General features: G+C 45.3%; 2 protein-coding genes and 1 long non-coding RNA gene across 3 annotated transcripts; 2 read left to right on the top strand and 1 right to left on the bottom strand.

Annotated features, from left to right (window-relative positions):
- The first annotated feature begins 11,698 nt into the window (after positions 1–11,698).
- LOC147985061 (uncharacterized) lies at positions 11,699–12,622 on the top strand. The gene has a single exon (XM_087541389.1). The coding sequence runs from the start codon at positions 11,699–11,701 to the stop codon at positions 12,620–12,622; it is 924 nt and encodes a 307-aa protein (XP_087397515.1).
- Positions 12,623–15,082: 2,460 nt separating this feature from the next.
- LOC125536843 (uncharacterized) lies at positions 15,083–17,930 on the bottom strand. The gene is made up of 3 exons (XR_007295245.2): positions 17,609–17,930; positions 16,777–16,868; positions 15,083–15,638 (listed from the first exon to the last, which is right to left on the bottom strand). It is a non-coding gene; the product is annotated as an uncharacterized LOC125536843 (long non-coding RNA).
- A 273-nt stretch (positions 17,931–18,203) lies between these two features.
- LOC147985062 (uncharacterized) lies at positions 18,204–20,220 on the top strand. The gene is made up of 3 exons (XM_087539834.1): positions 18,204–18,527; positions 19,626–19,671; positions 19,760–20,220. The coding sequence occupies exons 1-3, from the start codon at positions 18,376–18,378 to the stop codon at positions 19,901–19,903; spliced, it is 342 nt and encodes a 113-aa protein (XP_087395960.1). The 5' UTR covers positions 18,204–18,375; the 3' UTR covers positions 19,904–20,220.
- The last annotated feature ends 641 nt before the right edge of the window (positions 20,221–20,861 follow it).

The raw sequence follows: 20,861 nt of genomic DNA on the forward strand, positions 1-20,861 counted from the left end.
GTACCCCTTCTACCTGATTCTTCGTGGCTTCGCAATTTAGGAATATGTGACCACTTCAAGAGAAGTGCATTCGTTCATTTTGTTCGGATGTGAAGACTATATGTTGCAATTTTCATTCCGTTGGATTCAGCTTCTATATTTATCTGTCTATGTGCTAATGGTGGTCAACCTCTTCAGGATGGCTCCCGCTAAGAGCACCAGTCAGAACCAGAATCAAGATCCGCCACCGCCTCCACCTCCTCCAGAGGCATGGCAAGCTGTGATGGCCGCAACCAATGCAAACACTCAGCTGATCATGCAAATTCTCCAAGAGCGCAATCAAGGCAGTCAAGGGAATCAAGGCAGCAACCAGGGTCACTTTGCTACACTCAACCAGTTCCTTGCTAACGGGCCAAAGACTTTCAGTAATTGTGTTGAGGCAACCGATGCTGACGATTGGCTTGTGGATCTGTGTAAGCATTTCGAGTGCAGCAACGTCAGGCCTGAGGACTTTGTGAAATTCGCTTCCTTCCAACTCAAAGATCAGGCTGCAGAGTGGTTCCAGCAGTACAAGGATTCCAGAGGTGAACGTGTTATCACTTGGGATGATTTCCATCAAGATTTCCGCGCTCATCACATTCCGCAGAGCGTGGTTGAAAGCAAGCGTGAGGAATTCCGCAATCTGAAGCAAGGCTCTTTGTCTGTCTATGACTACAACAAATTGTTCCAGAAGCTTGCCCGCTTTGCCAAGCAGGACGTGCCTGATGAGAAGAGCATGATATATCAGTTCAGGGGTGGTCTCAGGGAAGATATTCAGCTCGCTCTTGTTCTCTTTGAGCCTTTGAGATACGATGAGTTCTACAACATGGCACTGAAGCAAGAGGCTGCTCAGTTGAGGTGTGATGCTTCCAGGAAGCGAGTCAGAGATGTTACTCCTTCTTCCTCTACTCAAGTGGCCAAGCAGCAGAAGTATTGGCTTCCTCCTCCTCCGTTCCGTCAGCCGTATCAGCAGAAGAGCAAAAGTGGCAGTGGTTTCTCCCACCCACCCAACCCAGGCTTTCAGAACAAGTCTTCGTCTCAAGCTCCAAGATCGAGTGCTCCGTATCACCGTCCGCTCTCAGAGGTCACGTGCAACAAGTGCCAACAGAAGGGTCACTATGCCAACAAGTGTTTCAACCAGAGGCGTCTTCCTCCTCCTCCTCCTGTGAGATCGGCAAGTACAGCTGTGGTCAAGCATAACCCCAAGCATGCCAAGGTCAATTTGATGAATGCAGCTCAGGCACAGGACTCGTCAGATGTGATCATGGGTAACCTTCCTGTTAACGATGTTCCTGCAAAAGTTCTTTTTGACACTGGTGCATCGCATTGCTTCATCTCGAAACCTTTTGCATCTAAGCATGAGTTGACTTCCCAAGTTATGCATAAACCGTTAGCAGTCGTCTCTCTGGGTAAATGTTTGCTTGCTAATCACGTGGTTCCGGATATTTCTATCTTGATGGGTGATTTCAAGTTTCTAGCTTCTCCAATGGTTCTTGGTAACTCGGATATTGATCTTATTCTTGGGATGGATTGGCTTTCTAAGCATAAAGCTCAGCTTGATTGTGCAGCCAGGCAGATTCAACTGACTCATTCGTCTGAGGATGTCATTGTCTTTGCCGCTCGGGATAATACCATCCGGTTGTTTTCTCTCAATGAGAAGGGTGAATTGGATGCTATTTCGCAGATTCCGGTTGTTTGTGAGTATCAAGACGTTTTTCCAGAAGAACTCCCAGGGATGCCTCCAAATCGGCCGGTTGAATTTGTTATTGAACTTGAGCCCGGTACGGAACCTGTGTGCAAACGTCCCTACAAGCTCGGCCCCGAAGAGTTGAAGGAGTTGAAGAAACAACTCGATGAGCAAGAAAGATTGGGTCTCATCCGGCCTAGTACTTCTCCGTGGGGTTGTGGTGTTCTTTTTGTGAAGAAGAAGGATGGTTCGAGCCGACTTTGTGTTGATTACCGTCCAGTGAATAAGAAGACCATCAAGAACAAATACCCACTTCCCAACATCAATGAGCTGTTCGAACAACTCAAGGGTGCTCAAGTATTCTCCAAGCTTGATCTCCGTATGGGTTATCACCAGATTCGCATTCGTGAAGAAGATATTCCCAAGACAGCATTCAGAACAAGCTTTGGTTCATATGAATACACTGTCATGTCTTTTGGCCTCGCCAACGCTCCTCCGACGTTTTCTCGCATGATGAACTTCATCTTCAACGCCTACACCAATGACTTCGTTTTGGTCTATCTCGATGACATTTTGGTTTTCTCGAAGAACAAGGAAGATCATGCCAAGCACTTGCGTTTGGTTCTTGATAAGCTCAGGGAACATCAGTTCTACGCCAAGTTCTCCAAGTGTGAATTTTGGCTCGATGAGGTTCTTTATCTTGGTCATATCATCTCTACCAAGGGCATTTCCGTGAATCCCGAGAAGGTATCCGCAATTGTGAATTGGGAACCTCCTCAGAACGTGAAGCAACTCCGTAGTTTTCTCGGTCTCGCAAGCTATTGCCGAAGATTCGTTGAAAACTTTTCCAAAATCGCGAAGCCTCTCTCAAATCTTCTTCAGAAGCACGTCAAGTACGTTTGGTCTCCGGAGTGTGATATTGCTTTCAACACTTTGAAAGAGAAGTTGATCACTGCTCCAGTTCTGACTCCACCTGACGAATCCAAGCCGTACGAGGTCTTTTGTGATGCCTCTCTCCAAGGTCTTGGCGCAGTATTGATGCAAGAGAAGAAAGTTGTTGCTTATACATCTCGCCAGTTGAAGCCTAATGAGAAGAACTACCCCACTCATGATCTCGAGTTGGCGGCAGTTGTGCATGCTCTTTTGACTTGGAGACATCTTCTATTGGGAAGAAAAGTGGACATTTTCACTGATCACAAGAGTCTCAAGTACATCTTCACTCAGCCTAATCTCAACCTAAGGCAAACTCGATGGGTCGAAATGATTCAAGAGTACAATCCGAGTATTGAGTATACTCCAGGCAAGGCCAATGTGATTGCTGACGCTTTGAGCAGAAAGGCCTATTGCAACAGTCTGATTCTCAAGCCTTATCAACCCAAGCTTTGTGAAGCTTTCCGCAAGCTTAATCTGCAAGTTGTTCCTCAAGGTTTCCTCGCCAACCTTCAAGTCTCTCCTACCTTAGAAGACCAGATTCGCCAAGCCCAGCTTCTTGATGCTATGGTGAAAAAGGTGAAGATTGGGATTGCCAAGAGTCAGTCCAAGTACAAGTGCTACCGCCTTGATGACAAGGACACTCTCTTCTTAGAGGATCGTATTGTTGTGCCCAAAGGTGAACTTCGTAAAGTGATCATGAACGAGGCTCACAACTCTCTCCTCTCCATCCACCCTGGTAGTACGAAGATGTATCAGGATCTCAAGCAAGCTTATTGGTGGACTCGAATGAAGCGCGAGATCGCTCAATTCGTGAATGAATGTGATGTCTGCAGAAGAGTGAAGGAAGAACACCAAAGGCCAGCAGGTCTCCTCCAACCTCTTGACATTCCAGAATGGAAGTTTGACCACATTGAAATGGACTTCGTGACTGGGTTTCCAAAGTCCAAGCGTGGCAATGATGCTATATTTGTTTTCATCGATAAGCTCACCAAGGTGGCTCACTTTCTGGCTATCAAAGAGTCGATCACTGCAGCTCAATTGGCGGAACTCTATACCTCTCGCATTGTCTCTCTGCACGGTATTCCTCAAGTGATCTCTTCAGACCGTGGCAGTATCTTTACCTCGAAGTTTTGGGATTCTTTTCAGAAGGCCATGGGTACCAACATTCGCTTTAGCACAGCTTTCCATCCTCAAACAAGCGGTCAAGTCGAGCGTGTCAACCAGATTCTTGAAGATATGCTCAAGGCTTGTGTGATCTCCTTCGGCATGAAGTGGGAGGACTGCCTTCCTTATGCTGAATTCTCATACAACAACAGTTTTCAAGCAAGTTCGGGCAAGGCCCCATTTGAAATTCTGTATGGCAGGAAGTGTCGTACCCCTCTCAACTGGTCTGAAACCGGCGAACGTCAGCTGCTGGGTAATGACTTAATCACAGAAGCAGAAGAAATGTGCAAAGTCATTCGTGATAACCTCAAAGCAGCCCAATCCCGCCAGAAGAGCTACTATGATAGTAAGCACCATGATTTGGCTTTCGAGATCGGAGATCATGTTTACCTCCGTGTCTCTCCTATGAAAGGTACTCGTCGCTTCGGTATCAAAGGGAAGCTTGCCCCTAGATACGTGGGACCTTTCAAGATTGTCAGCAAGAGAGGCGACCTCGCCTATCAACTCGAGCTTCCTTCAAACTTTGCAAATGTTCATGATGTGTTCCATGTCTCTCAGCTTCGTAAGTGCTTCAAGACGCCTGACCGCACCGTCAACTTCGAGGACATTGAGCTCCAAGAAGATCTTTCTTATCGTGAGCACCCAGTTGCTATTCTTGAAGAGACTGAACGCAAGACTCGCAACAAGTCAATCAAATTTCTCAAAGTCAAGTGGTCTCACCATTCCGACCGTGAAGCTACCTGGGAACGCGAGGATCACCTCCGTTCTGAGTACCCGGAGTTCTTTCAGTCCTAGATCTCGGGACGAGATCTTTTCGTAGTGGTGGAGTGTTGTAACGCCCCAGATATAACTTTCCATATTTGTATCCAACTCTTGCCGTCTCCGGCGCTAAGTTATATTTATTTCTCGGGCTCGGGTCTTTGTCTCCGTGTGTGTTCTTCTTTTCCGTGCATCTCTTTTCATGTCATCTCGTGCATTGCATTTGCATACATGTTCATCTCATGCATTCGAGCATTTTCCCCGTTGTCCGTTTTGCATTCCGGCGCTTCGTTCTCCTCCGGTGGCCATTTCTAGCTTTCTTTCGTGTGTGGGGATTAAACATTTCCGGATTGGACCGAGACTTGTCATGCGGCCTTGGTTTACTACCCGTAGACCGCCTGTCAAGTTTCGGGTCATTTGGATTTCGTTTGATACTCCAACGGTTAACCGAGGGACCGAAAAGGCCTCGTGTGTGTTGCAGCCCAACACCCCTCAAATTTGGCCCAAAACCCTCCAAACTCTGCTCCATGTCCTAGAGTGTTCGATCACGATCGCGTGGGCGAAAACCGCACCTCATTTGGACTCTCCTAGCTCCACTTATGCCTATATATACCCCCTCCAATTTCGGATCTCGTCTTCCTCCTCGAACCCTAGTTCCAAAAAAAAACAGTTCCCGCACCGACGGACGTGTCCGCCCCCGGCCGGACAGCGTCCGCCGCCGCCCGCGTCCTCTCCCGCGCTGCCAAGTGGCGCCGCCGCCGCCGCCTCGGAGGCCCGCCCGGCCCGTTACCGGCCCCCGAGGCCCAGATCCGGAGCGCCGCCGCCCGCCTCTTCTTCCCCGCAACCGGCGCCGCGCCTCGCCGCCTTCGCCGCCGACTTCGCCGGCCGGACGCCCACCCGCCACCGTCGTCCACCGCTCCGGTCGCCGGCGCGCGCCGCCCTGGCCACCGGTGCCCGCCGCTCCGCCCGCGGCCACCCCGCCGTCCTCGTCCGCCGCCCTCCGCCGCCTCTGCCTCGTTCGCCGGCGAGCTCCACCGGCTCCGGCGCCGGCCATCCTCGGGAGTCGCGCCGGAACAGTGCCGCGTCGCCAGATCCGATCCGCGCTACAGTAACCCTAATTTTCGCGAGGTGTTTTTTTCTCCAAGTCCTGAAATTCTTGATCCAAGTTGCTCTGTTCGAGGCCCCGTAACTTTGCATCCGTAGCTCCGTTTTGGACATATGATATACCAAAATCTTCGTCCCGACATGTACATCATTTCATTCCATTGCATCATTTGCATTTGAGGTCATCTTGTTGCCCAAAATGCTGTTAGAAGGAGGCTTCGTGAGTTAAATTGCAGATCCGTTAGTTCATCATGCACTTTTGTCATTTTTGCCATGTTTAATCCGTGCATGATATGCCTGTGCTCCTTTGGGATGAATTGTTAAGCATTTTGTCTTATTTCCAGAGGTGTCACCCATGCATTTTTAGGATGTGTGTGTTGTCTTGTGCAAGCTTGCGAAGAGAGGTACCTGAGATTGCTGATTTCAGGGACTAAGTGATTTTCACCAAGTCTGGGATATTTTAGTTCGTGATGCTATATGTCCAGCTTGTTTCCTAGTGATCCGTGCCTCTTTTGAGGATGATCAGTAAGGGAGTTTTGATATTTATGTTATGATCTATCCATCCATGTCTTTGTTTGCATATGTGGAGTGCTCTAGGTTGACTCAATCGAGCTCAACTTTAGCTTCGTTGTTAATCTGGGCAGATCGTCAACTTGTTTGCGATTTTGCCGATGCTACCGTTAGTGTTCCATGCATGCTATGCCTTTTTTCTTGCCATGTGTAGCTAGCATATTGTGTCTTCTTTCTGGATATATGCTTGCCTTGCCATGACTTGCACCGTAGTGAGTGCATCGAGCTCGTTTACATGCCTTCGTGAGCTATAATTTCAGCATGTCTCAGTTTTCACTAAGTCTGAAAACTGATTGTGTTCGAGCTATGTTCGTGAGCTCGGTAGAGTATTTTGTGAACCCTTTTGGCCCCAGGTCACTTTGGGTGTTTTGTTAAGCCTGTTGAGTAGCTCCATGCCATGTTCTTACTTGTCATGTTCAGGTTATTTATCATGTTGTTTTTCTGCTCCAAAGAGAGCATCGTGATCTGAAATTTCAGGCTAGTGTTAATTTCACTAAGTCTGGAATCTGTTTTGCATATTCATTTTTGCCATGCTTGTTTGAACCTCTTAATGGATGAATTTGCCTATGGCTCAGTGCTAGTATTTTGTTAAACATCTTGTGTACATCACTGCCATGTATTTTGTTTTCATGTTTGGTGGTTGTAGCATGTTCATTTCGTTGCGTTTAGATGCCTACTTGCTGTAAATCGCAGACCGGTGTCATATCTTAAAACGCTTGCCATTTCCAAACCATAGCTCCGATTCCAATGATCTTTATATCGTTTTCAAGCGATTTCATCCCCTCTATCCAGTGGAACCCTTGGAATTCCAAGTTGAGGCCAGTTTCATGCATTTCCTGTCATATCTTGCATTTTGCATCCCGCATCGCATCCCGCATAGCATATCATCATTTCATCATATTGCTTGGTCTTGCACGTGGTTGATTGTATCCTTGTTGCTTGTTTGTATTGTTGGGTAGAGCCGGAGACGAGTTCGCTACCGAGGAGCCCGTTGAGTTTGCTTGTGAGGATCCAGTCAACTTTGACAACTGTGCAGGCAAGATGATCATACCCTCGAAATCACTACTATCTTTGCTATGCTAGTTTGCTCGCTCTTGCTATGCCAATGCTACGATGCCTAACTTTTGCTTGTCAGCCTCCCAATTGCCATGTTGAACCTCTAACCCACCATGTCCTAGCAAACCGTTGATTGGCTATGTTACCGCTTTGCTCAGCCCCTCTTATAGCGTTGCTAGTTGCAGGTGAAGATTGGAGGCCGTTCCTTGTTGGCACATTTATTTACTTGTTGGGATATCACTATATTACTATGTTATTTAAATGCATCTATATACTTGGTAAAGGGTGGAAGGCTCGGCCTCTCGCCTAGTGTTTTGTTCCACTCTTGCCGCCCTAGTTTTCCGTCATATCGGTGTTATGTTCCCGGATTTTGCGTTCCTTACGCGGTTGGGTTATAATGGGAACCCCTTGATAGTTCCCCTTGATTAAAGCTTTTCCAGCAATGCCCAACCTTGGTTTTACCATTTGCCACCTAGCCTTTACTTTCCCTTGGGTTCTGCAGACTCAAGGGTCATCTTATTTTACCCCCCCGGGCCAGTGCTCCTCTGAGTGTTGGTCCAACCGTCAGCCGCCGGTGGCTACCAGGGGCAACTCTGGGCTGGCCTACCGGAAGTTTGGACAATCTGAGTGTGCCCTGAGAAAGAGATATGTGCAGCTCCTATCGGGATTTGTCGGCACATTCGGGCGGTGTTGCTGGTCTTGTTTTAACCTGTCGAATTGTCTTGTTGTACCGGGTTACCGAGTCTGATCGGTGTGTCTCGGGTGGAGGTCTATTCCTTCGTTGACCGTGAGAGCTTGTCATGGGCTAAGTTGGGACTCCCCTGCAGGGATTGAACTTTCGAAAGCCGTGCCCGCGGTTATGGGCAGATGGGAATTTGTTAATGTCCGGTTGTAGATAACTTGAACCTTAATTAATTAAAATGAATCAACCGAGTGTGTTGCCGTGATGGCCTCTTCTCGGCGGAGTCCGGGAAGTGGACACGGCGTTGGAGTAATGCTTGCGCAGGTTGTTCCTCTAGATTCTCGCTCGCGCCTTGCCTCCTCTTCTCGCTCTCTTTTGCGTATAAGTTAGCCACCACATATGCTAGTCGCTTGCTGCAGCTCCACATACTTGCCTTATCCTTCCTATAAGCTTAAATAGTCTTGATCGCGTGGGTGTGAGATTGCTGAGTCCCCGTGGCTCACAGATACTACAACTCCAGATGCAGGTCCAGGTGATTCCGCTCCAGGTGACGAGTACGAGCTCAAGTGGGAGTTCGACGAGGACTCTCAGCGTTATTATGTTTCCTTTCCCGACGATCAGTAGTGGTGCCTAGTTGGGGTTATCGATTCAGGGTCTTGTCGCATGTTGGGGGTCTTTTCTATTTTGGCGCCGTAGTCGGGCCATGAGTGATTTGTATGATGAATGTTATTTATGTACTCTGATGTGACGTGGCGAGTGTAAGCCAACTATGTTATCTTCCCCGTTTTATTATGTATTACATGGGATGTTGTAATGATTGCCTGACTTGCGACATTGCTTTCAATGCGGTTATGTCTCTAAGTCGTGCCTCGACACGTGGGAGCTATAGCCGCATCGAGGGCGTTACATCATCGAACTTCTCCATCTTTTTAATATGGACTTCCTGGTTTTATTTATTTTAATCTTTTTTATGAAATTTTGAAGCGCTCTATTTTTAAAAGTTGAACTTCTTGTTATTTTATTTTTGAACTTGTTGTTTCCATTCTTTAATACCGAGGAAAATCTGAGTTTTCTTTAATCATCGAACTTCCCGTTGTTTTCACTTTGAACTTCTACCACGTATTTTTTTCATAATTTCTCACCCGTTCATCGGATTTGCACAAATGATGTACCGTGCAGATTACCTCTCTCATAAGAAGTTATGAACTTTCCTGTGTCGAGCACCTGAACTTCTTGCAACTAAAATTTTATACTTTAACTTTTTATTCTTTTTTCTCATTTGAAAACAGACACCATACAGTACGTGAACTTCTGTCAGTTATTAATTTGAACTTCTCTCTGTTTCACTTTTAGTAACGAAAAATATGACTTTTTTATAGACATCGAACCGCTCTAACTTTTTTATTTGAACTTCTTTGTGTTTTTTTAGAAATGTGAAAATAGGAGTTTTTTAGAAACACTGAACCTCTTCATTATTTAAAATTGAACTTGTTGGTTTTATTCTTTAGTAACTGGAAAAAACCATTATAAATATCAAACTCCTCCGCTTTTTCTAATTGAACTTCTTGGTTTATTCTCTAGTAACGAGAAAACTTGATTTTTCTTGATTTTTATTGGTTTTTCCACCATGAATTACTCAAGTCTACACCGTTGATTTTTCTCCTCTGCACATCCCGTCTCTTGAGTCTTGACTTTTAAATCCCCCCTTGAATTATTAAAGTTTTTGTTACATAAAGTAAACAAGTTTGTTCTTTTTTGTGCCTAAATATTTTTTATTCTCTGAATTTCTGTCGTAGCTCCATCTGGACTTCTACACATATGTCATGACTGTTCCCTAGTTTTTTTTTACCTTTTTTGTTTGCATTAGTGGGTTTTTTGTTGAACTTCGCTGGTTTTCATTTTTGGACTCGAAGGGGTTGTCATATCAACTAATATATATTTATCATTCCGCTTGAGCATCTTATTTTATGAACTTCTAATCTTGACGAATGCACCAGACTTTGGGAACACCTCGTTCTTTTTTTGACCTTTTTCAGCAAAAGTAATACTTGAACTTCACTGACTTTTTTTGTGGAGCAAGCAAATGTGCAGACCACACCAGGAAGAGGGCACATTTTCTTTCGTTGTGGACATTTTTTTAAAATCACATGGAGAGCACACAATCACAAAGAGGAAAATAAAGAAGGAAAAAATTATGCATTTTTCTTGTTTTTTGCTCATACATAGAAAATGTGTGTATCCACATCTTTAAATCTTCTATGTTCTTTCTTTGATCTACATGACTTGGAAAGAACAACATGTCACAAGTTGCCCCGAGGTACATCCCTGAAGTTGTTAACGACACCGAGCGAGAGCGCTCCTGCGGTGGCACCCATTTTGCCAGGAATGTGTGAATGGCAGGAAATATGAAACCTTGTGCCACACCAACAAAAAGGGTGAGAAGCAAGGTTGGAAAAAGCGCTAGGCGATAGGCGGGCCATGACTCTTTGCCTAGCGCCTAGCCTGCCTAGGCGTAGCCTAAGCAGGCCAAGGCGTTTTGTATGGGCCCTGTTTGGATCCTAGAGTTAGTGTTAGTTTGAGTTATTTTGGGCTCAAATAGCTCAAAAGGATCCAAACAGGTGGGTTAGATTTGGTTAGTTGCCTCTAACCCATGTAAAAAAAGTATCCCGATGGAGAGGTGCTAGTTGGGCTAGTTTTCCCAGGGCCCACACAAAAAATAACTAAAAAAATCGCCCCCCACACCAGATCCCTCCCTCCCCCACCAGATCCCACCCTCCCTCCCGCACCCTCTCACGCGACTTTCCTCTCGTTCCCCACCGCGCCGCCCGCCCGGGCGCCGCGCTGCCCGCCCAAGCCGCGACCTCCTCCGACCGCCGCTCGTCCTTCTCCGGTCGCTGCTCGCCGCTCGCCCCGCTCCCGGTCGTTTCTCTCTCTCGTGCGCGGAGGCAGCGCATCTACCAGGGATCCAGCGAGAGGTGAGTCCGTCCGTTCCTTCTGTACTCGTGCTCTCCCTCCTCGTACGCGTTCGTCTGTGCAGCAAGTCAGCAAGAGTAGTCCATAGCTAGATTTATTGGTGGAACTTCTTGTTGGTTAGCTAGTGAGCAGCGGCGTGGCTGGATCTTTCTGATTAGTTAGCTAGTGAGCAACAAGTCAGCAAGATTAGTCCATAGCTAGATTTGTTGGCGGAACTTTTGATTAGTTCATAGCTAGATTTTGTACTATTTTATGTTAACAACACTGGCGGTGATGGTTAAAAGAAAACCAATGATGCATTTTACATAAGAAAGAGACGCGAATGTGAAGAACATTAACTGAATCAGAGTGTGAAGCTAATGAACTGACATTTTCAGAGTCGAATGTGAAGCTAATGAACCAACAGTAACTGGATCAGAACACCCTGTTCAGCCTCCTCTCTTGTTGCAGATGTTCTTGTGCAAATTAGAGCATTAAGAAATGAAGAGCTGATCTATATAGTGTGATCAACTCAATACTTCATCATTAAATAATATTTTGGTACAATTTCATGTTTGTTATGCACTAGCTGTTATAAATAATCAAAGTTAGAAATGTATCTCATAAATTAACATGGACAAGATTACTTATTCCGGAGAAGAGCACGACTGCATGTGCACTGTTGAGTTTGGCTTGCTTGTAGTACTTCCTGGATGCACTACTAATTCTTCTCTTCTGGTGCCGGTGGTATAGCTTGGAGAAGAGCACCCGCGATGGACGGAGGCGGCTTCGACGTGTGGGGTTCGCAGCCGTCGGCAAGCGGCCCCGCTACCCATGCCGGTCTTGACCTCAACACGCAAGCGCCGGCGTCGGAGGGGTTCCCGTGGCTTGGGCTCTACGGAGCCTTCCTCCAGAGCGACGATGATGAGCTCCTCCCTGGGCGCGTCAGAGGCTCCGGGCTCCCTCCCTATCGCCCACCCTATGCCCGGCGACTGAACTTCGGCGGCACCTCGTCGGCAGCAGCCGGTCGCGGAGGAGGAAACCGTGGTGTGTTCCTCGACGGGTCATCGTCGGGGGCAGGCGGCGGTGTTCGGCAGCGCGCCAGCTCGGCCGCCGCGGCCCCCAGCCGTCGTAACCATCGCAGTAGGACGGCGTTCAGTGGCGGTGACGTTCGGCAGCGTGCCAACTCGGCCGCCGCGGCACCCAGCCGCCGGGCACCGAGGAGTGTCGTCCGTGGGCAAGCATCCGGCTCCGGCGGTCCCTTCGCCAGTGGTGATGAAGAATTGGAGGATGATGTGGAGGAGTTAGCGAGCTCCGGAGGTCCCCTGGTGAGCCAAACAAATCGAGCCCAATGGAATGATGCTAATAGTGCCTGCTTGTTAGAATTGTGCCTTGAGCAACGTGCAGCAGGAACGTATAATGGTGTACAAATGACTGCTGAAGGGTACCAAGCTGTTATCGACGGCTTGCTTGCTAGAAGGGGGTTGGTGTATTCCCGTGTGCAGGTGAAGAACCAGATAGTCGTACTCGAAAACACCCACTCTTTTTGGCGATACATGCAAGTGCACATAGGGTTGGGGAGGAAACCAGATGAAACCATTGATGCCGACTCTGAGTTCTGGATAACACACACAGAGGTACACTTTTACTGTATATATCAATGTAGTATATCTTTAAATATGTTCCACCGCATGTAGAATGTCTTGGGTATGTTAGAGTTTGAGGGGAGTAATATATAGACGCAACTACTGTATTTCTAGCCTGGGAGTAACTAATCCTGGGTATACTCCCTTCATCCATCCAAACTCTATCGTGGGAGTAATATATGTTTAATTGTAACTAATCCTGGGAGTAATATATAGACGTAACTACTCTATTTCTAGCCTGTTATGGATGGATGGGTCACTGTGATTATTTTTCATTGCCCACAGGCAAGAAAGAGTTAGAGTTTGAGGGGAGTAGTTAAGTCTATATATGCTTTTATGTAAATAAAAAATGGACTGTATACTATCATAGTTTGATTGACTGCTTGCAACGGAAAGCAATCTGCTACTCTTCCTTTTTACCTTTTGTTGGGTGCACGTACAGGATGACCGACTCATATACTTACTAGCCATATATATGTCAGTTCATTAGCTTCACATTCGACTCTGAAAATGTCAGTTCATTAGCTTCGCACTCTGATTCAGTTAAATAATTTAAGTCTCGAGCAGTACATTTTGATCGTTCATTTTCTATCTGAGCCAGTCTCATATCTTAACTAGTTTTACTTTTTCACTATCCTGCAGAAGAAATCATATCCATGTGCCGCAACAATTTGGTGCAGTCTGAGAATTTAATCTTCAAGTTGGTTCCTATCTTGGGTATGTACTCTGATAACTACTTTGTGAAACTACCTAGGAGGGTTAGTGGATATTCTGGTTTGGATTGGGTGCAGGAGACACTAGCCCGAGATACCCAATGCTATAACATGTTTAGGGTTGAGAGACCTTTGTTTAACCGGCTACATAATACTTTGGTGCAATCATATGGCTTGAAGTCCACTTCAAAAATGACATATGTAGAGGCTCTAGCAATGTTTTTATGGATTGTTGGATCACCACAGTCAGTTAGACAGGCTGAGAACCGTTTTAGGAGGTCTATGGAGACAGTAAGTAGGACATTTAATAGAGTTTTGACATGCCTCCTCAAGTTAGCACATGACATAATTGTACCCAAGGACCCAACATTTTCAGAGGTGCACCCAAACTTAGAAAATCCAGCATTCTGGCCACACTTCAATGACTGCATAGGAGCTATAGATGGGACACATGTGAATGTTGTGGTGGATAAGAGTAAGAGGATTCCATACTTGAACAGACACAATGAAACCAGTCAGACTGTGCTTGCTGTTTGTGATTTCGACATGAGATTTACATTTGTGATGTCGGGATGGCCTGGGTCAGCACATGACATGAGAGTTTTCAAAGATTCCATAACTACTCATCATCAGAAATTTCCACATCCACCACCAGGTTTGCTACTTGAACTGTCTTCCAACATTTTTTATCCAATTACACTTGTGCATCTAAGTCTCGTTGTGTGCCTTCCACAATATGTAGGGAAGTATTATGTGGTTGATGCGGGCTACCCAAACCGGCCGGGCTACCTTTCACCATACAGATGCACAAGGTACCATGTGGAACAATGGCAAAACGGCCCGCCGCCACAAGGTATGAAAGAAACCTTCAACCATGCACATGCCAAAGTTAGGAATGTCGTTGAGCGATCCTTTGGAGTGTTGAAGATGAAATTTAGGATTTTATTGAACATGCCAAAATTTCCAGAGGACAAGCAAAATAGAATTATTGTTGCTTGTATGGCTCTTCATAATTTCATTCGAGAGAGCAGAATTGCGGATGGGGAATTTGATGCATGTGATGCTGATGAAAATTATAACCCAATGCCTAGTTCTTCTGCATCTGCATGGCCAGAAGACGAACCTCTTGTTGAAGATATCAACATGAATGACTTCCATGATGAGTCAGCTCATGCTTTGTTTCATGGAGTGTAAATTTTTTTGTGAAGCTTGATTGACGATTTGTATGTTTAAGTGGGACATCTCATTTGTATGGACAAAATAAAATTTATCATGTTTTGGACCCTTGATTTATAAAGATCATTTGTTTGTGTCAACTGTGAGCGCGAGGAGGCCACATAAGAGCCAGCCACACCAAATCCGGCAGGAAAAAGGGTCTAAAGGAGCCAAATGATTGAGAAAGTACATTTATTGTCAATCTAACCCTGTCATCCAAACACCTTATTGGTTAGAGTTAGTTCAGAGTTAGAATCTAACTCTAACATCTAACTGAGTTAGAGTATCCAAACAGGGCGATGGTATCAGGCTAGCATGACAATTTTTTGGCTAGGCATAGCCTTAGGCATTTTCTACTACATTAGGTTAGGACAATTGAATGATAATAAGATACTCCCTTCATCCAATGATATAAGATTTGAATATTTCCCTCCATCCCATGATATAAGATCTTATATTCAGATCTTATATCATGGGATGGAGGGAGTACATCACAACAACATGAAGAACTAAAAATGATCCACTCAAGGGAAGTAGCAGTAACATAGGAACATCAAATATTCAAATATAGTTGAGGCAAACATCACGCAAGACCAAATATGGCATATAGCATTATAAATTATGATCTCAAGTTCACAAGTACTTTATTCCTAGAATCTTATTTGAAAGACTTCTCTCAACTCAAAATAGGGATAGTTCCACAGACGCACAACTTGAGTTAATTTAGGATCAATAGGACATGTCCACTGTCAATGGGACCTATCTTGTGTGGCTCAGCGCTTCCAATACAAGTAACTTAAGGATCTCCAACACGAGAAATATTCACGCCTTCTCTGAGCTCTAGCTCACGGGAAGTATTTTTCCTCCTCTTCTTAGATGCCTCCTCAAGAGATTTCTTGCACCTATCTTTAGCTTCCTGCAAGCTTTTCTTACATTTAGCCACAAAATTACCAACATGAGCCACATGCTGCTTGTGATGATAAACACCTCCAATGATCACATGGTTACAAAACAAACACTTCACTTTGTCCTTGTTGTAAACATCGGCTAGACTCCCATACTCCCATCCCACATCATCCGACTTTCTCTTACAAGCATTCTCTTCCAGCAACACTGATGTTGTATTTGTCTCCAACATCCTACAAATGCTCAAATACACAGCAGCAATAGTTCAGTAATTCACATCGATAATGATAAAAAATATGGACCAGGTCTATCAAAGTGGAGACCACAAGTAGGCATAAATCTAGATAATAATCAAAGCAAAAAATGCAATATAGTATGTCTGTACGGGTGTGCGTGTGTCCACATCCGAAAAACATATAGTATAAGATAAATCATTACCCACTTAATTACGTATATGATTTTTACAGAAGAAGGCAGAAGCAAAGCAGTATAAGTTATAATATCATAAATTCATAGTATATGCAGATCAAATATGAAATAGGTAGGAAGCTGCCTATCAAGAGATTCCAAGCAAAACAAACTAAATAGAAAATACAAAAACTACAATGAGGGAAACCAAAGAACATAATTTTTTGCATTACAAGCTTATAAATTTGTTGCATAATTGCATTGGAAACTTATTTAGTCCTGCAAGGCTGCAATGCTCGATACAAATCCAGAAGCAAATCCGTTTTTATACCGACTAAACAACCCTGATTAATGAACCTCTATTCTCCACAGTAAAGATTACCAGCAACCACATACATATGATCCTACTTTTACACTAGGACTAGTTCTGGCTGGTGTTGCATCTTGGCATCAACCAACAGAAGAGAAAATCATAGCACAAACTTCCAAGAAACTTTCTGTTGTGAAGTAAATCAATAATACAAAAACTACCATGGAGGAAACCAAAAGAACATATTTTTTTGCAAAAGCTCATAAATGTGTTGCATTCGGAACTTGTTTTGTATTCCAATGCTCAATACCGATCCAGAAGCAATTTCCATTTTATACAAACTGAACAACTCCTCTGATATACTAATTTGAAGTATCATGTGAAATAAATAACCTCGTATCTCTACATTCAAGATTACTAGTAGCCACACTCACACGCATATGATCCTACTTTTAGACCAGTGTACTAGTAGCAGCTATGTCACTGTCACATTTTGGCATCATGCAACAGAATATGATCCTACTTCTATACTAGTACAGTAGTACTAGTAACGTCCAGTATCACATCTTGGCATCATGCCATGTATATAACTTATGAACTGAGACAACCATAGAAGGAACTTCATTAACATGAATAGTGCACAGAATGATTACCTTCAGACTAGTGGATACTTGCCTTGCTTCTTCAGGCGCTAGATATGACCAGCCCACTTTAACCTCCTCGTGGGATGAGTTGTCGAGTACAACTGCATCACAAAGTTACTATTATTTTCAGGCGTGTCTTTTTCCATTAGAAGTGATCAGTAAAGAAAATTTCATAGGTTCAGTGTCTAGGGTGGTCAGGTCATTTGGTGCAACGGCCAGCGACAGTAGGCGTAGGTCAGGCAGAGGGAGCACTACACGCTGCCGAGCTGGCTGCCGGCGAGCACGGGCATGCCGGATTGCGGTGACAGACTAGGCGAGACCAAAGGCATTGAGCCAGGCCAGGAGCAGCTTTTACCTTGAGCCTGAGCATAGTTCATGTCTCTCACTATATTGTTTATGCCCAAATACTAATTGCTTCTTAACTGTATTTGTTACATCTTGTAAATGCATGAGCAAATTCAGACACAACAACATCAAGGCACGTATAAATCATTTGCAGATCAAACAAACTAACTATCATTTCTTTTGTTGACTCGATTATGGTACTGCTACGTGATGCTTACATGACATTTAAATTGTGAGATCTCTGCACAATTTTTTTATTGAGTGGCACCCCTGCGCTGCAATCCTAGATCCGCCAGGGATGGATCAAACAGCACCCAATTAACAATGTAGATAAATCAATATCAATAAATAAACTGCAGATCAAGTGATTCCATGCGAGGGACATGCCAGCAAGTAGCAACAAACTAGCAATCCAGGGGACGATGTAGAGGCAGTACACGGGCACAATGAATACACGAGAAGGGAAGAGACAAACAAAATCGAATTGGTAGCTCACCTATAGCAGTGAAGAAGATCGGATCTCAGCTTGTCGTTGAGCAGAGGGATGGAGAGGAGGAAGAAGTCATGGGCGACCAGATGAGGTTGGGCGCGGCGGCCGGAGGGAGGGAGGCTGGGCGCCATGGTGGAAGGAGGCTGGCCGCACCAGCGGGGGATGGAGGCCGGGCGCGGCGGGGGAGGGAGGCCGGCCGCCAGCGGCGGCGGGATCCAGTCCAGTCGTGGCGGCGGGTGGGTTTGGTCGAGGTGGGGAGGAGAAGGTCACGGGTTAGCTAATGGGCCGTTCGGAAGGTGTACGTGGACTGCTCGGTTCCATGTTACGATCTCGGGAATGTCTCTCATCGCTCCTATACAGGCCCCGTGATTCAAATAGTTATTCTAATCCCAAAATTAGAAAAATAGTGTCACTATATATATATATATATACTCAAAATCTTAAAAGTGCATGCGCATTATTCCGTCGAATCGAGCGGCCGCGTCTCGACCGCTCGTCCCGTGCGAATCGTGTGGCCCGCGAGGGTCAGGTGCTATTTTGTCGGGAGAGACTATTTTGTTGCCCTCGCCCACCTCTTGCATCTTATCCATTCATCCCACCTCCCACTACCTGCCGCCCCGCACCGCCGCACACCTCCCCGTGACACGGCCGCCTCCCGCCCCTTCTCCAGGCCATGCGCCCCTCCACCGAGCTCCTCCTGCCGGCGATGTAGTTGCCGCTCTGATCCTCCTCCCGGCTACGCAACCTGCCGCCACCGCCGACCTCACGCCGGGATGACGCCCCCGGAGGTCGAGGGGGATGCAGCGGAACCGGAGGTTCAGGCCGAGCAGATCAGCCGGGGCTGTGGAGCCGGAGAAGCAACACCGTCGTATCCCTCCACTTTCCTAAGGAGACGCCGTCAGAGCTCTTGGGAGGGGACATACAGGTAGAAGGTCGCCTCTCTCTGGATCATCGATCGAACAGGCTGGGTGGGGGAAAGGGCGCGGTGACCGGATTTGTCGTGGTCACGGGTTGAGGACGGGGCGGTGGCGTGCAAGCATTGTTATGGATAGGGAAAAGGAGCATGCATGGACAGGATGGAGAAGTCGGTAGCATGTGTGTACACCGCCGGCCTCGTTGTGTAGTACAAGGGCGTGGTGGTCGGATCCATGGTCACTGGGGTTGGAGTACAGGGATGCAGCGTTCAAGCTTCGCTATGATGGAAAATTCGTCGTGAATGAGTCGGCTTGATAGAGAAGAGCACAGGAGACCGGCTCGGTTGATAAGAGTAGAGTAAGCTAGAGCTAGCATAGATGGGAAAGCAGGGGAGGCTACTCGGTGATACTGCTGGTCTGCTACAAATTTGTGTACGCGTGCGTGCTTTGACTAAGTGGGGACTTGTATTTCTTCAAGGCTTAACTGATCAATGAGCTAATCGATTGATTCGTAACCACACAACGATAAGGAACCTTATCTGTTTGGTTCCTTCTGTATTTTCGTCCTCTGTTTTCTATTGAATGTATGTGTTCCTCTTTTCAGATTTATCGGTCTTTTGGGGATGGGTGTATTAGGATCTGGGTGTAAGTTGATGAGTGCTGCTATGCAGACGATACATGTTGGACGATACATGGACGATAGTGTAAATCAGACCATCCATGCAAAAAAGTAGGTGCAACACAGCCACTGGATTAAACATATCGTGCATGAATCATTCAGCAGTATCGTTTGTGAAGTAGTTTCGTAAGTTGATCTATTGTTTACTATTTTTTGTTGGCATCCACCATAGTTATAGTTGCACACGTAGTAGTCCTAGTTGGCACATGCATAGCCACCGAGTTGCACAATCTGGTCCGCATAGTCGCATATGAATTGTTTTGCAACTAGGCAGGCCGCATAGTCGCATATGAATTGTTTTGCAACTAGGCAGGTCCCCTTATCCAAGTTGTTTTGATTGACTTGCCAACCAAGTAGTATAACTGTTTCTGGGTGGCAATTTTTTTAATTTTGACTAATGTGTTTGTTCTTTTTCTGTTTTGTTTTGCAGAGACAAATTGGTTGGTGAAGAAGAGGTGTCTGGCAGTGAAATAAAGGTTTATATTTTCTTTTTTATCCTATGACCATTTATTATGCTATTCTCTTTTACCCTCTCAGCAGTTCAATCTTTTTTGTTCATTGTAGGGTTCTCCAAATAGGACCTCTCAGCGGAATTCAAAACGGGCTGCTCAGTGGCAACCATGTGGCACTGATAATGACGGGGATGGAGAGGATGACGACGTGTCCCAGAGAGTATCTAAATGTGTTGGCATCCTCAGGCTTTTATAATTGCAAAAGAGTACCTAATTACCTGGCATCCTCAGCATTTCTAGTTGCACAATACCATCCAACTAGCTGACATCCTCAGTCTTTTTGTAGCTGCGTTGACACCCTTAGCATTTTATTCTAGAAGCCAGAAACCTGAATGTGCAATTTTTTGATTGGTCATGCAAGTGCTGAATATTTCTTTTCGAGTATCTAATTAATTGACATCCTCAAGATTTATAGTTGCACAGGAGTATTCAATTAGTTGGCATCCTCAGCATTTCTACTTGCACAAACAGTATCCAAGTAATTGACATCCTCAGCCTTTCTAGTTGCACAAGAGTAACTATTTTTAGTACCATCTTCAAATTTTTAAGGGTTGCCCAAGAGTATCTAATGACTTGGCACCCTCAGTCTTTCTAGTTGCACAGGAGTATTTAGTTAGTTGGCATCCTGAGCATTTTCTAGTTACACAATAGCATCTAACTGGTTGACATCCTCAGCCTTTCTAGTTGCACAAGAGTAACTGTTTTAGTTGGCATCCTCTGCATTTTGTAGTTGCACAACTAACATAATATCAAGTTGGCATCGTCAACCTTTTTATCCATTTTTTGAAGAACAAATATTTTATGTGCAGTGTTAACTAATCACCTTTGGCTCCTTTTGTTTTGCAAAACCGCAGGTGATCACGGTCGAAATGTGATCACCTTTTTGGCACCTTTTTCTGATGAAAAGAAAAATAATTTCATCTTCTTTTTTGTTTCACTTTTAGTAACATCCTATAGAACACATTCCCCCTATTGCAACTTGTGTGACACAAGCCTATTTGTACGCTCGTTTTTAATACTGTTCTTGTGCCTTTTCTAGTCTGGTTTCTTTGATGCACACATTGACAACAAAAGTTGGGCTTTGGATACAAGTTTAGTTGCACAATTATATGTTTATATTAGCAGACATCCAACCTAGAGTTTTTTAGTTTCAT

This window comes from Triticum urartu, chromosome 2A (genome assembly GCF_056163025.1).
Source record: "Triticum urartu cultivar PI428250 chromosome 2A, HENAU_Tu73, whole genome shotgun sequence".
NCBI classification, from domain to species: Eukaryota; Viridiplantae; Streptophyta; class Magnoliopsida; order Poales; family Poaceae; genus Triticum; species Triticum urartu.

Excerpts from the sequence above, each read along its gene's own strand:
- LOC147985061 (XM_087541389.1), top strand. The coding sequence starts at position 11,699 with ATGGACGGAGGCGGCTTCGACGTGTGGGGTTCGCAGCCGTCGGCAAGC.
- LOC147985062 (XM_087539834.1), top strand. The coding sequence starts at position 18,376 with ATGACGCCCCCGGAGGTCGAGGGGGATGCAGCGGAACCGGAGGTTCAG. Across the intron at positions 18,528-19,625 it reads TCTTGGGAGGGGACATACAG|AGACAAATTGGTTGGTGAAG; the intron begins GTAGAAGGTCGC and ends TTTGTTTTGCAG. Across the intron at positions 19,672-19,759 it reads TGTCTGGCAGTGAAATAAAG|GGTTCTCCAAATAGGACCTC; the intron begins GTTTATATTTTC and ends TGTTCATTGTAG.